At 46.0% G+C, this 14,296-nt stretch overlaps 1 protein-coding gene across 1 annotated transcript in view; it reads right to left on the bottom strand.

Moving 5' to 3' along the window:
- Positions 1–6,193: 6,193 nt before the first annotated feature.
- The window catches only part of ADRB2 (adrenoceptor beta 2), a 130,047-nt gene continuing 121,944 nt past the window's right edge, over positions 6,194–14,296 (bottom strand). Inside the window, exon 2 of the mRNA XM_055112776.2 lies at positions 6,194–7,754. Within this exon, the coding sequence (XP_054968751.1) occupies positions 7,624–7,754 (131 nt within the window). The 3' untranslated portion in view covers positions 6,194–7,623. The remainder of the gene's footprint in view (positions 7,755–14,296) is intronic.

Genomic DNA, 14,296 nt, shown 5'->3' with positions numbered 1-14,296 from the left:
AGCATTTCTGTCTGTCCTCTGAGCAACACTGTGGCAGGTGCAGGATAGTAGATCTCTGTTGTTTATGCTCCCAGGCAGCCATTCTCACCTCCCCACAGCCCCTGGCTTTCCTTTGGGAGCCTCACCCTTAGTGTTTATGGTTTTGTTGGCATGGTAAACCAAGATGTTTTCCCCTCCCATTATGATGCCTGAAACTTTCTTCAAACCTCCCTGGGGAGACAAGGGAAAAGATTGGAATCTTTTGCCCAGGACTTGGAATCCTGAATCTATGTGTGAGAGCTGATGAAATGCTCAGGATGAATTGATTACAGCCCTGGTTCGTGGGCCAGTTTGCTGCAACTTCTGCTGCCTGCTTTGAGTTTGTTTTACACCTTATCTTCCTTATTGCGAGTTGTCCCATGTCTTCTAGTAAATTTCCTTTTAGGTAGAGTCCTTGAGTGGTCTCAAGTTCAGGTCTATCTGACTCAAAGCTGGTGAACTTAACCATTATGCAATATTGGAGCCTCTCTGCTTTCTCCCGGGCCTGAGGTTCTAAGAGGCTCTGATTCTGAGAGTCTGAGAATGCACAGCTCTAAAATGATATGATTAATTGCTTTTCTATTCTTTTAGAGCTGGTCAGTGTTCACAACTGCAAATCTCCTTCCCGAATGAGCTGTCACTGCCTGAGCTGTCAGCTGAGGGTGTGCGAGGGCTTTTAGACTTTGAGCTCAGCTGACAGAACACAACTCTCCCTGCAGGCTCCGTATTGTTTGGCCACTGCTAACCTAGTCTGCTCACTTGTCCATAAGACTCATTGGGACTTACCAACCCCTAGGAGGTATCTACAAACCACATGGGAGAAATATGAATTTGAACAATGAAGTGAAGAAAACAGGAGCTTGGGCACTGCTTTAAGAGGTTTTGCCCTGTTGGCAATCCTCTGGAGGTGCCCCCAAGGGTCTATGCACTAAGCAAGTGATGAGCAGGGCCTCATGACACCTCTGAGAAATGCTTCATTGTCTAAATTCAGAAGGAAAGATTAGAAATTTCCCCCCATATCACCACTGGGAAAATGGAAGCAGACATTCATACTTAAGCATATAAAAAGTAATACTTCCTTGATGTTATTCTTCTATTCAACAAAGTAGATAACTTAAATTGTGGGAACAGACACACCTAATGTGAGACTCAATAAGTTACTTTTCATTATAAACAAAAATTTAGCCCAATACTTTCCAAATTGCCCTATGCCAAAAATATTGCTTACCTCAAGTTTATCCTATGGGCTTCTTCAGTAAGGGAGCTTGCCTTGCTCCATCTGCTCCTGGTCACAGTGGCTAACACAGAAATTTTAACTTTTTTAGTGGTGGAATAAGTTTTTCAAACAATAGTTTCATGCAGGACTATGGTATACAAAACAGATCCGATGGAGCTGTTCTGCTGAAGTCACCTCTGATATGCAGCATCCCCCTTAACCCTCCTACCTGGGTCCCTGAAAAACCTGAAAAAAATCACAAGACTTGAGGAGCCATTAGAAAACTGCTGGCTCAGCACCCAATTTGAACAGAATAGGATTCAGTGGACATGGAGTGAACATCATTTGTGGTAGGAAGTTTGCATTGTTTTTTTTTCTCTCTCTCTTTCTTTCTCTCATCCCTCCCTTTCTCCACCCCCAATATATAGCTGAGGGAATCAAAAGAGTGGTTTTCAGTGATCTTCAGAGATGAGGTGAGAGGGAATCTTTGCGACCCAAATAGGTGGCACCTAGGTTGATGTCTTCACTAGCAAGTTATGGATGTGGGTGTAGGGTCCTTGGTAAGATGAGCAGACATCAAACTAGCTCCTTAAAAAAGGGGAGGCCTTGCACAGGATGGGCTGGAGCCTGATGCTGGTGGTCCCGGTGGAGCTGAGGGTCTGAAGGTGGAGCATGTCCAGAGACGTCAGAAAAGGCAGGTCAGTGCAACCTTTGAAGTGGAGGACCTAGGCAAATAGGGCAGAAGGCAGGAAGGTATAGAGCTGAACCAAGTGAGAGAGAAGCTCAAGGCAAATACTGAGGATGCTGTAGATTTACAGGAACTGGAGGGAGAGGCAAAGAAGTCAGTGAACAGGTGAGAACACAGGCTGAAATACAGCCAAGGACAGAATGTCCCAAGCTGAGCTGTCTGCAGCCCGGGGCCTTTCAGTGGCGCCTGGGCTTCTGCAGGGCAGCGTTGGACACAGCTTAAGGGCCTTTGTACCAGGAGGAAATCTGGTTGAGGGTCCTTCTGCTTTGTGTCTGTCCTGTTTGTCATGCTTCTGGGGTTTTTTGGATCTCTCTAAAGAATATACTCGTTATTGGAAGATTTGAATTTATGCTTGGGGCTGGGGAAGCCAGAAACCAATCCATTTGATGTCTGTGTGGTTTCATGGCTTGTTAAGTCCCTTTCATATGATCTCGTTGCTTCTCTGAAGTATGTCAGGAGGGTCCGTATGATGAATATTACATGGCATCTGATGTCACAGGGCACTGATTATGCCAACACTGCTTATAGAAAGCAGAAGACTAGTGAGGCAGGGAGAGAATTACGGTCCAGACTTGGAGTGGCTGTGCACGTGCAGCTCATTGCAGTCATGCATGCGAATGGCCTCCCACATGCCCGGCCACTGGGCAGGACGGCGGCAGTTATGCATTCCATTAGCAATAGGTCAGACTGGCGTTGGGCTAAGTTTCCTGGATCATGCCACTCAAATGTGTCATGTGTACTCCGTTGTCATAGCACATTGCTCAGGAAGGGTGATCTGGGCCAGAGGACACACACTGGCTGCCGCTAAACTGTGCTGGCCCCCAGATGTTTTTTTTCAACTAGGTCTGCCCCAGGTTTAAAATTTTGAATGCGTGCCAATATTTAAAAATGAGAAGATGCCCTTAATATTTGCATTTCTGGTTTTCCTAAAATACTGGAGGGTCTTATTACACTGGTTTTTGCAACTGCCTCCTTTCCATGAGTCATATGTTCTCCACATGTCACAGTCCCCACCCAGCCTGCTTTACTTCTTTACCTCTCCAGCCCCATGGGCACTAGAGTTTGAGTCCCTTGGCTTAGGTTGTTGTCTTATGTAACTTGTCATGTAGAACCAGGGTTGGCAAACTGCTGTCCGTGGGCCAAATGTGGCCCTCCACCTGTTTCTATAAATAAAGTTTTATGGCCGGGCATGGTGGCTCATGCCTGTAATCCCAGCACTTTGGGAGGCCGAGGCGGGTGGATCACGAGGTCAGGAGTTCGAGACTAGCCTGACCAACATGGTGAAACCCCATCTCTACTAAAAATACAAAAATCAGGGAGCGGTTGAGAAGTGGGGTGACAAACAGGGGAAAGTGGGAAGGGAGCATGCCTGTAGTCCCAGCTACTCGGGAGGCTGAGGCAGGAGAATCGCTTGAACCCGGGAGATGGAGGTTGCAGTGAGCTGAGATCATGCCACTGCACTCCGGCCTGGGTGACAGAGTGAGACTCCTTCTCAAAAGTAAAAAGTGAAAAATTAAAAAAATAAAGTTTTACTGGAATGCAGCCACACTCATTTGTTGACACATTGTCATTGCCTATACTACCCAGAGTAGAGTAGTTGTGGCAGGGGCCATATTGCCTGAAAATTCTACAGTATTTATTATGTGGCCCTTTAGAGAAAATGTTTGCCGAGCTCAGATCTAGACTATGGGCAGAGGGCTGACTTTTCACTACAGAATGGCCCACAAGGTATTTTCTAAATAAAGGTTTTCTGCTTTCAGAGGAATCCTTTTTTTTTTTTTTTTTTGAGACGGAGTCTGGCTCTTTCGCCCAGGCCAGACTGCAGTGGCGCTATCTTGGCTCACTGCAAGCTCTGCCTCCCGGGTTCACACCCTTCTCCTGCCTCAGCCTCCCAAGTAGCTGGGACTACAGGCGCCCGCCACAGCACCCAGCTAATTTTTTGTATTTTTAGTAGAGACGGGGTTTCACCGTGTTAGCCAGGATGGTCTCGATCTCCTGACCTTGTGATCCGTCCGCCTCAGCCTTCCAAAGTGCTGGGATTACAGGCGTGAGCCACTGCACCTGGCCAGAGGAATCCTATCACTGTTCTTAAACTAATTTCATTACTTTCCCTCCAGGCTTTATTTATAATCCACCAAAATGAGAGGGGAAGTTGGTGGTCTATTGTTTTCCAGGCCTGGGTTATTATGAGGCCATACAATGTCAGTTTTAGTGTCAGGGCAGTCGGTTTCCTTTTATTTTTCCCTTGCCTGCCATATCCATGGGGAAAGAACAGGACAACCTAGAATTATTGGCATCCTGCATTTCTATTTTTGTTTGTTTGAGACGGAGTCTTTCTCTGTCACCCAGGCTGGAGTGCAATGGTGCGATCTCGGCTCATTGCAACCTCCACCTCCCAGGTTCAAGCAATTCTCCTACCTCAGCCTCCCAAGTAACTGGGATTACAGGTGCATGCCGCCACACCCAGCTAATTTTTGTGTATTTTAGTAGAGATGGGGCATCCTGCATTTCTATAGACTCTACCTCAAACCCACAGGGAGAAGCATTGCTATTGATGTGATTATTTCTGAGAACAATGTCTTACATAGGTACAGTGGAAGTGGTTAACTCTTTCACAGTGTTCCTGCACTTTTCCCCACATTTCCTTCTCAAGACTATCTTGCAAGGCTTGCTGATTGCCTATTCAACTACTCTTCTTCCTCCCATCTCCTTTGCTGTGGAGCCCAGCTCTATACTGTGACAGAAATGCCAGGATATTGCTTTGCTAGCCTTCTACAGGGCCTGGAGGTGGTCACATGACCCTGTTCTGGCTAATGACAGAAAAAGGAAGTCTTCAGAGAGGCTTCTAGGAAATAGTTTCTCTTTCATAAGACAGCAATAGTGCAAGAGAGATTCCGTATTCCTTACTTTCTGTTTCTAGATGTAGCTTTGTGACATTTGGATGTGATACTTGGCTTTGTGGTAATGGGATGTGATATTTGGAGCTGTGGCAGCCATCTTGGGCCAGGATGGGAAATGATTTGTGGAAGACAGTCAAAGGGAGGGTGAGAGAGAAGAAGATCCTGAGCTCCTGGGACATCCCTGAGCCTGGAACCATCTCCATTTGGACGATTCTCATTATACTAATGAGAAACTAATACTAATAAAAACTTTCTGTTAAAACCACTTAGGATCAGATATTCCGTTACTTTGCAGCCAAAAGCATCTTAATTCAAACAGTTGGGTACTATAACCTCTAGTTTACATAATTTTTAAACATTTAGCAAAAATGCATATAGTTCTTACTGTGTGTTAGGTACTGTCCTGAGGGCATTCTGTGTATTAACTCATTTAGTTTTCATAATGATACTATGAGACAGGTATTATTATGCCCATTTTACAGAAGAGGAAGCTAACGCCCAGTATGCTAAATACTGTATGAAGTCACACACCTGGTAAGAGGCAGAGCTAGGGTTTCATCTTGGGTTGTCTGGCTTCAGAGGCTACGGGCTTAATTGTTATCCTGTGCTCCCTCTCTAGTAGATAGGAAATGGTTTGCCCCAGGTCACATGACACAGGTATTCTTCCAGCACCTGGTGCCACCCTTCACCTGGAGCAGACACTGGAACAGTCTGTAGACCCACCCATCCATCTCCTCAGCAGTGTGCTCTCCACTGCTGTCTTTCTTCATCATCCTTAAGCTCGTTATAGTCCTGGATTTTAGTGGGTGCTAAAGCCAAGGACTAGATTTGAAGCCTCTTTTCTGCCCACCTGCTGCTCTTTCTTCCTCCCTCCTAGCTGCAGACATCAAACTGTTGCTGGCCAGGTAAGCACAGGAGGAGGATACAGGACGGCAGGTCCCTTGTGCTGTGCGTCCCACTGAGGGGATATTGTGTGGTGGCTGTGGGCACTGGGTTTGGAGTCAGATGAAGTTAAGTTCTGCAACTTCTAGCTGTGTTAACATGGGAAAATCCCTTCTCCTCTCTGAACCTCAGTGTCCTCTTCTGTACAATGGGATAATAATGACCTAACCAATAATGTTCTTTGAATGTTAGATGAGGCATACCATATAAAATGTTTAACGAAGAATCTGACACCCAGAAATCACCCAGTAAGTGAAAGATACTGTTACGAGTGGTATTACTTTTTCAATTCTCATTACCACTATGTTTGAAGTCGTTTGTGAGCTAAAATGTCTGGAGACCGCCTGCTCTGTGTGAAGTGGAGGAAATCTTGGGGCATCTAGGAGGGAGGGAGAGGTGGTGATCTAGGAGTCAGAATAGCAGGATCTTAACTCAGCTGTGAGATCTCAGTGGCTGTAAAGGGTGTGTGTTGCCTGAGATGATCCCCAAGTGCCTTTCCCAGCTGGAACAGACCACATTGTGATATGCACCAAACAGATGGCCTGCATTCTCTGTAGGAGCCTGCACAGCCCAGGTGCAGCTACCTTCATTGAGGGCCCTGATTCGGTTGTTTCTCCAAAATTGGCCAAAGCTGCTAGCAGGTTTCTGTCCCATTAGCCACCAGCATGACCAGTGCCTGGTGTCTGGCATGAGGTGAATGTTTAATAAGCCTGAGTTGGATGAATGAATGAACTCCAGTATGTGAGGGAGTGGTGCCTGTGGCCCCTAAAGGTGGAGCAGGTTTGGTTTCTTTTAGTATAAATATTTAGAATATGACCATGATTGCAGTTTTTGGCAAGAGTGAATCACTTACTCATGGTCATGGCCTTGAACCTAACCAAACCGCCAGCCAGCACCAGAATAAACTGCACAGAACTGCTGGCCTCAGCCAAAAGGAAATTGACTTTCTATTGACCCATGAGACAGGTCCGGTTTTTTTTTTTCTTTTAAATTTTTTACAAACAGTACGATGTCTAGTAAATCTGACCAAACCAGATACCTCTATTTATTTTTTTCTAAAACCTTGAACTGGAACAAAATTAGACCCCACATAATCCTTATTTATAATATTACTCAATGTGTGCAAATAGTAATGATGTTAACTAACATTCATAGGGCAATGCTATGTGTATTATCTCATGTATTCCTCAAACACACCTATGAAGTAGGTGCTATTTTAATTCCTATTTTACAAACAAGGAAAAGTTGACAGCTAAATAACTTTTGCCAAGGTCACGTGGCCATTAGAAGGCAAAGTGAGCATTTTAATCATTTGAATCCAGGTCCACTTGATTCCCAAGCTGGTGCTCTCAGCTCTCTGGCTCTCCTGTGTTCTCAGCATCAGCGACAGCTGCAGTTTATTGGGCATACATTGTGAGGCAGTCACAGGGCTGAGCATTCTTCACACATGAGCTTGGTCAATCCCTCCACAGTACTATCAGGAGTGCACCATTGTTAGCTCCATTTTAGCGATGAGGAAACAGGGATTTCATGAGATTATTTAACCTGCCTGCCATCTGTGGATGGTGGTGTTAAGCACTTCATGTGGAGTGATAGAGCTCAGCAAGCTCCAGGGCAACAAAGAATGGGGGACTTTTCCAGTGTCACACAGTGAATCAGTGGTTGAGCTGGAACAGAACTTTATTGAAGACTTTTCATTCACTGCTAGGAGAATGTTGTAGTTAACAGTGGGAGGGGGACCTGCTATAAGGTCAATCTGCTGTGTCACTTGCTCTGGTGGCAGGAAAGAGTTTAGTGGATTAGAGCATATACTTTGGATCATACAGACCTGTGCTCAGGGCCACCATGGGAAAGAGCCTTCCTCTCCCTGAGCCTCTGTTTCTTCTTCTGTAGAATGGAACAATAACCATAGGCCTGCCTCTTGGGTTTGCTGGAGAAGAAAGTGAGAGAACACACATTAAATGTCTGGCACAATGACTGCCATGCAGTTAATATGGAATAGCTGTTGTTGTTATGTTGTTAATTGAAATGATCCATGATCCAAAAGAGGCTTGGAAACACTGCACCATATGGAGAAGACTTGAAATCCACTTCGCAATGACTGCCTTGTGATAGGAAGGAGATGTAAAGGCTGAAGAGTGTCTATAAGTGGTACGCAGGCACTTGGGACACACAAACACATACACACATACATGCTCCTGAAACCTGCACGCACATGTACTTGTGGCATATGTACACTCATACACACGTGCACACACATGTACACACAATATACTTGTACACACATGCTCACATACATGCACTTGCATATGCTCTCACATGGACACACACATATGGACAATATACTCTTGGCATCTGTTTTCATACATGCATCTGCAACCCACACACACATGCACTTGTAACATACACATGCACACACAACATACTTGTGGCATACAGATGCTCTTACACATGCACACACATGCATGGACACATGCGTCACACACAATACACTTGTAGCATACACATGCTCACATGCATATGCACACACATACATGCACACACACATGCACGTGCACACACATGCCTGTGCACACACACATTGCATCTGCACACACTCTCTCCCTTCCTTAGCCTGGTGAACACCTACACATCCTTTAGCTCTCAGGCCAAAGGTCACAGCTTTAGGGCAGCCACTTTGACCCAGGCCAGGACACTCAGGCTGAGCTATCTTGGCACCTAGCACCTCCACCTCTCATCCAAACTGTCCTCTCTCAGCCCATAGGTACTTCAGTCCCAGGCTCTGTTGCCATCACTCTAGGGAGCTTCTGGGTGCTCAGGGATCCTCCTCAGCTTGCATCTCATTGCATGTCATTGAATAATTGTAATAAGTTGCTTAATTCTACAATTCCTGCTAGAAGGCCACTTCTGTGAAAGGCAGGGATAAAGCTGACTCTTCTCCACAGATCAAAATCATTTGATGCAGACTGGCACATAGTATGTCTTCAATACATAGATGCCATTGATTGAACAGAACCACCAGGATCTCATTTGCATGCAAGCTGAAGAATAAGCTTATTCATATTGGGGTTACCCTGCACAAGATGTCTCCTATGGGGTTTTTAGCCACGGGGTCTCTAATGATTTGGAGGCTCACTCAGAGGAAGCCAAGCCTCAGAATGCTGTATAAATTGAATGCATTCCTAGTCACCAGGAAAACACATTTTGGGGGAGAGAATGTCTAACAAGCCTGAAATGTAGACAACTCCTTATTGCTTCTGACTGCACTTTCTCCTGGGAAGTTAGGGGACACCAGCAGTTGCCATGAGTAGGACTGACCAGTCACTGTCTGGGCTGAGGCAGACTGCTTTCTTTATTTTACAGCAGTAGGGAGGCCCTTGTTAGACATAATGAAGGCAGAGGTTGATGGGCAGATGGAGATGAGAAACACAATGCCTGGTGGTAAAAAGCAGGTGGCTCAGCTTAGAGTCATTTATTTTAATTCATTCATTTATTTAAGAAATAGTTCTGGGCACTTTCTAAGTGCCAGGCACCGTGTTAGCTGCTTGGGATATAGGAGAAAATGGGATAGACGTAGTCCTTGACCTGGGGGTGCTCAAGTTTAGCTGGGGAGGTAGACAAGGAAATAGGAAACCAATATGCAGTGTGATCAGTGCTCCAGGGGGATTCAGAAGAGGAGCTCCAGGGAGAGTGGTGCTGGCTTCTGGAAGAAGGGATGTCTAAGCCAAGATCTGGAGGATGAGCCAGGCTAGGAGATGGGGAAATGTGGTATGAAGGAGGAGAACAGTCAGTGGGCAGACCTCAAAAGGAGAGACATGGCAGGAGTTCAGAGTGGCAGCAGCGGGGTGGGGGTGGTGGCAGGGAGGGCAGGGTCCCGTCATGCACAGCTCATTCCTGAGGACTGCTCCCTAGGGTGATGGCAACAGAGCCTGGGACTGAAGAGCCCATGGGCTGAGAGAGGACAGTTTGGATGAGAGATGGAGGTGCTCACGGGAACTGGGGCTTTGCATGAGGCTGCGGGAGCCTGGTGGGAGTGTCTCTGGGGAGCAGTGATGCAGACCCAGCTGCTGCAGGCCTGGGTACTGGGGATGTGGGTGAAGGAGATTTGCTGTTCACTGCTTTCTCCCCTGGCAAATGGACAAGGAGGCCTAGATGACCGCTGAATCCCTCCCAGAACTGCTGTCTGAACACTGGGAACTGTGTGCCTCCCTCCCTCCCACAAACCACCCCATGCCTCTGTCTCCCTGGCCCAGCTCTTTCCATCCTGCAGTATCCACTCTGGCTGCCCCAGGCCCCCTTTTCTCTATCACTACCCAGAAGCTGCATCACTATGACCAGCTCATGTCATATCTCCGGGCCTCAGTTTCCACATTAGTGGGAAACTGATGGGAATAATAACACCACCTACTTCTTCAGCCTTGTCTTCTGCTCATTACCCAGGCAACCCTGGCCCGCTCTCACTACTTCAAGCTCATGGGGCTCTTTCTTGCCTAGAGTTCTTTGCCTTTTCCTTCCTTCCAATCCGTCTCCCCACTTTTGCCTTGATAATTATTCCTCATGTTTCAAACCCAAGCTGAAACGTTGTTTCTTCAGAGAAGCCTTCCTGAAGAGGGGCCACCACTTGTATTCTACATGAATGCTCTGCATATTTCCTTCCTGACTCTCACCCCACTGGTGTACACCTCACTTTTGCATAATTTCTGAATATCTCCTTCCCTCCCTAGGATATAAGCACCATGGGCATTGGAGATCCCTGACATGCTCATTGCTGTATCCTTTCACCTGGCACTGTCCCAGGTATAGATTAGGCACTGGGCCATGAGATGCTGAATTAATAAATGACGAACTCAATGGGTTTAATACTCTCCACATGTATGTAAGTTACTAATTATACTCAAGCCAGACCTCTAAACTAACTTAAAGCTCAGTTTAATAACACTCATTTATTAACTCAGCTAAATAACTGATTGCAGCTCAATTTGATAAGCAAAGACCATCACAAAATTGTAGTGTAACATGGCCCTGGCCACTAGAGGGAGCTGGGAAGCCATAAAGCCGGGTGGACTCTAGGACCCCAACCCCCTGTAGAGAGGTGGAAGTCTGATGTTCAGTCATTTTCTATTCAATCCATTCTTTAAAGTCTATAGACTGTTATGAGTTGGAAGGCTAGGGAGAGACTGTTTAGTTCAGTCTGGACACTGAGGCCCGAGGGAGAGCGAGTTCCCTCTGCCTCCCAGGGCTTCATGGCATAGACTTGTTTCTAGCCATGGCAAACCTCTCTCTCTCTCTTTTTTTTTTTTTCAATATTTCTATTTTCTATTATGTAGAAGAGATCATTTTAACTTCTGTCTGTCCATATTTATTGACTTTCTACTATGCACTGGGCACTGTTTAGGTGCTAGACACTCTGGTGTACAAAACAGGCTCCTGTCTCAATAAGTCCATCATCTAGTTGGAAAGACAAATGTCAAAAAATACTACATAGCTACCAACTGTGATTGGTGTGAAGGAGAAAGACAATGTTTGGAGACAGATAATAACAGGAACACCTAATTCATTCTCAAGTTCATCCTGAGAGGAAGAGCCATGTAGCAGAAACCTGGAGGCTGTGCAGGGCTGGCGGAGGGACCAGAAGAGCAGACCTTCTGCCCCACATGGCTCTCTGGCTTGCCCACTGCTGCTGGGTGAGTCCCGTCTCCCCTGTGGCCTTCTGCTTTGCCATCTGTGTAATTGTGCACGCATTTCAAGACTGAGGTTTTGATTAGGAGGGGCTTGTACCTGAGCTATCTGGGGCAGCTGGTGTGTGGCATTTGCAGCTGTTGTCAAAGGAGCCTGGGGTCCAGCTCTTGAGTGAAAGGGGGCTTCCACATGGATGGCCTCACACTGAGCAATGGGCCAGGAGCTGTGGGGTGGCTTTGTTCCAGGCATAGGAGTGCTGCAGCTTTAAGACCTAGCACAGGTGTGGCTCTTGGACTGCCTGCATCCAGTCACCTGGAGAGTTGCTTAAGTAGAGAGATTACTGGGCTCCACCCCCAGAGATAATGATAAGGCAGCTCTGGAGGAGGGCCCAGGAATCTGCATGTTAATGAGCTCTCTAGGTGACTCTGATGCATACTGAGGTCTGGGAACCATTTCCCTAGATCGTCTTGTAGAAAGGATCTGTGACACTCAGGCTTTGAACTGGCCTTCATTGTATGCTCTATGTGTATTCCAAAAGAGTTGTGGTTAAGCAAAGATATTTTACAATTCAAATCATATCCTGAGTATACTTAGGGCTCTCACTTTAAAGAAGCCCCATTTGTAATGTGAATTTCTATAACAAAGTATAGTTCTTTGGTTCTTGTGTGTTAATTTTCCTAAATGATGGGCATACCTAACTATATACTTCGCGGACTGATTAATTAAACAATGAATTGAAAACACCTGGAATCCAGCTTTGTATGTTGTGGGAGGTCAGGGACCCTGAACGGAGGGACCGGCTGAAGCCATGGGAGAAGAACATGGATTGTGAAGATTTCATGGACATTTATTAGTTCCCCAAATTAATACTTTTATAATTTCTTATGCCTGTCTTTACTGCAATCTCTAAACATAAATTGTGAAGATATCATGGACACTTATCACTTCCCCAATCAATACCCTTGTGATTTCCTATGCCTGTCTTTAATCTCTTAATCCTGTCAGCTGAGGATGATGTATGTTGCCTCAGGACCCTGTGATAATTACTTTAACTGCACAAATTGTAGAGCATGTGTGTTTGAACAATATGAAATCTGGGCACCTTGAAAAAAGAACAGGATAACAGCAATGTTCAGGGAATAAGAGAGATAACCTTAAACTCTGACCGCCAGTGAGCCAGGTGGAACAGAGCCATATTTCTCTTCCTTCAAAAGCAAATGGGAGAAATATCGCTGAATTCTTTTTCTCAGCAAGGGACATCCCTGAGAAGGAGAATGCGGCCCTGAGGGTGGGTCTCTAAAACGGCCCCCTTGGGTGTGGCCGTCTTCTATGGTCAAAACTGTAGGGATGAAATAAACCCCAGTCTCCCATAGCACTCCCAGGCTTATTAGGAAGAGGAAATTCCCACCTAATAAATTTTGGTCAGACCAGTTGCTCTCAAACCCTGTCTCCTGATAAGATGTTATCAATGACAGTGGTGTCCGAAACTTCATTAGCAATTTTAATTTCACACCGGTCCTGTGGTCCTGTGATCTCTCCCTGCCTTCATTTGCCTTGTGATATTCTATTACCTTGTGAAGTACGTGATCTTCATGACCCACACCCTATTCATACACTCCCTCCCTTTTTGAAAGTCCCTAATAAAAACTTGCTGGTTTTATGGCTCAGGGGGCATCACGGAACCTACCGACATGTGCTGTCTCCCCTGGATGACCAGCTTTAAAATTTCTCTCTTTTGTACTCTGTCCCTTTATTTCCCAACCCAGCTGATGCTTAGGGAAAATAGAAAAGAACATATGTGACTATCGGGGCAGGTTCCCTGATATTGTAGAAAATCTACAGCCTTCATTTCCAGAGAGGGGAGAGGAGAAGATCTGTGGCAGAGGCACAAAGAATTAAATTTCAAAGCTCAGAGTTAAGCTCCTTCAGGATAAAGCATTTATTTATCATCAGGTTTATAATCACTGCCCATATGGGACAGGTGAGCCCTGGCCCGGTGTCCCCCAAATGCAGCTAAATGTCTAATGCCCTTGAATTTGCCATTGCTGAGGAGGCTTCAATCCCATGGCTCCTGCCAAGGACAACAATCTGTGGGGTTGGGAACACTCTGATCCCCCTCATTCTGGGTTGCAAAAGAGCTCGGGTGGAGATATCTTGAATCACGGAAAAGTCTTGGCCCTTGGCAAGGAATATTTCATTCAGAGCCCTTATCTCCTTGACCTGCTGCTCCAGTCTCCTGGCTCATCTATAATTTTCCCATTTGTAGGGCAGTTGCAGGCTGGCCCAGGGCAGACCCAACTGAGGGCAATGGTCCTTAGAGCTACGGCCACCCTGACGTGGATGCCTGGTGAGAGGCTTGTGAACAGAGAAGACTAACTGTGGAGATGCTGACCCATTTAGCTTTTACCTGTCCCAGGATGGCTGGAGATCTCTGGGAGAGAGAGAGAGGTAATGAGGACTCGGTTTTGACCAAGGCAAGGTAAGTAAGCACTAAGGTGAGAGGTCTCTTTTCTGTGGTGGCTACTCCAAGTCATGCCAAATCACTGACCCAACCTGTTGGATCAGAGAGAACAAGCAACTGGGTTTAGGGCCTAAAGATGCCCTATAATTTGCATTGGTGGAGAGGAAGGAGATGGAATTCAGAGGGACTTGGGAGACAAAATAAAAATGACAGAAACAGGAGATCAGTAATAATGGAAGAAAGGACCCATGGAAGAGAAGAAGGGAGAAGAGGTAGTTATAAGTGCTAGAGAAAAGCATTGCTTTTAGTGTAATTCTTCGTTGTACATATGA

Source organism: Pan paniscus, chromosome 4, assembly GCF_029289425.2.
Source record: "Pan paniscus chromosome 4, NHGRI_mPanPan1-v2.0_pri, whole genome shotgun sequence".
Taxonomy (NCBI): domain Eukaryota; kingdom Metazoa; phylum Chordata; class Mammalia; order Primates; family Hominidae; genus Pan; species Pan paniscus.
This window is presented reverse-complemented; position numbering and strand designations above follow the sequence as displayed.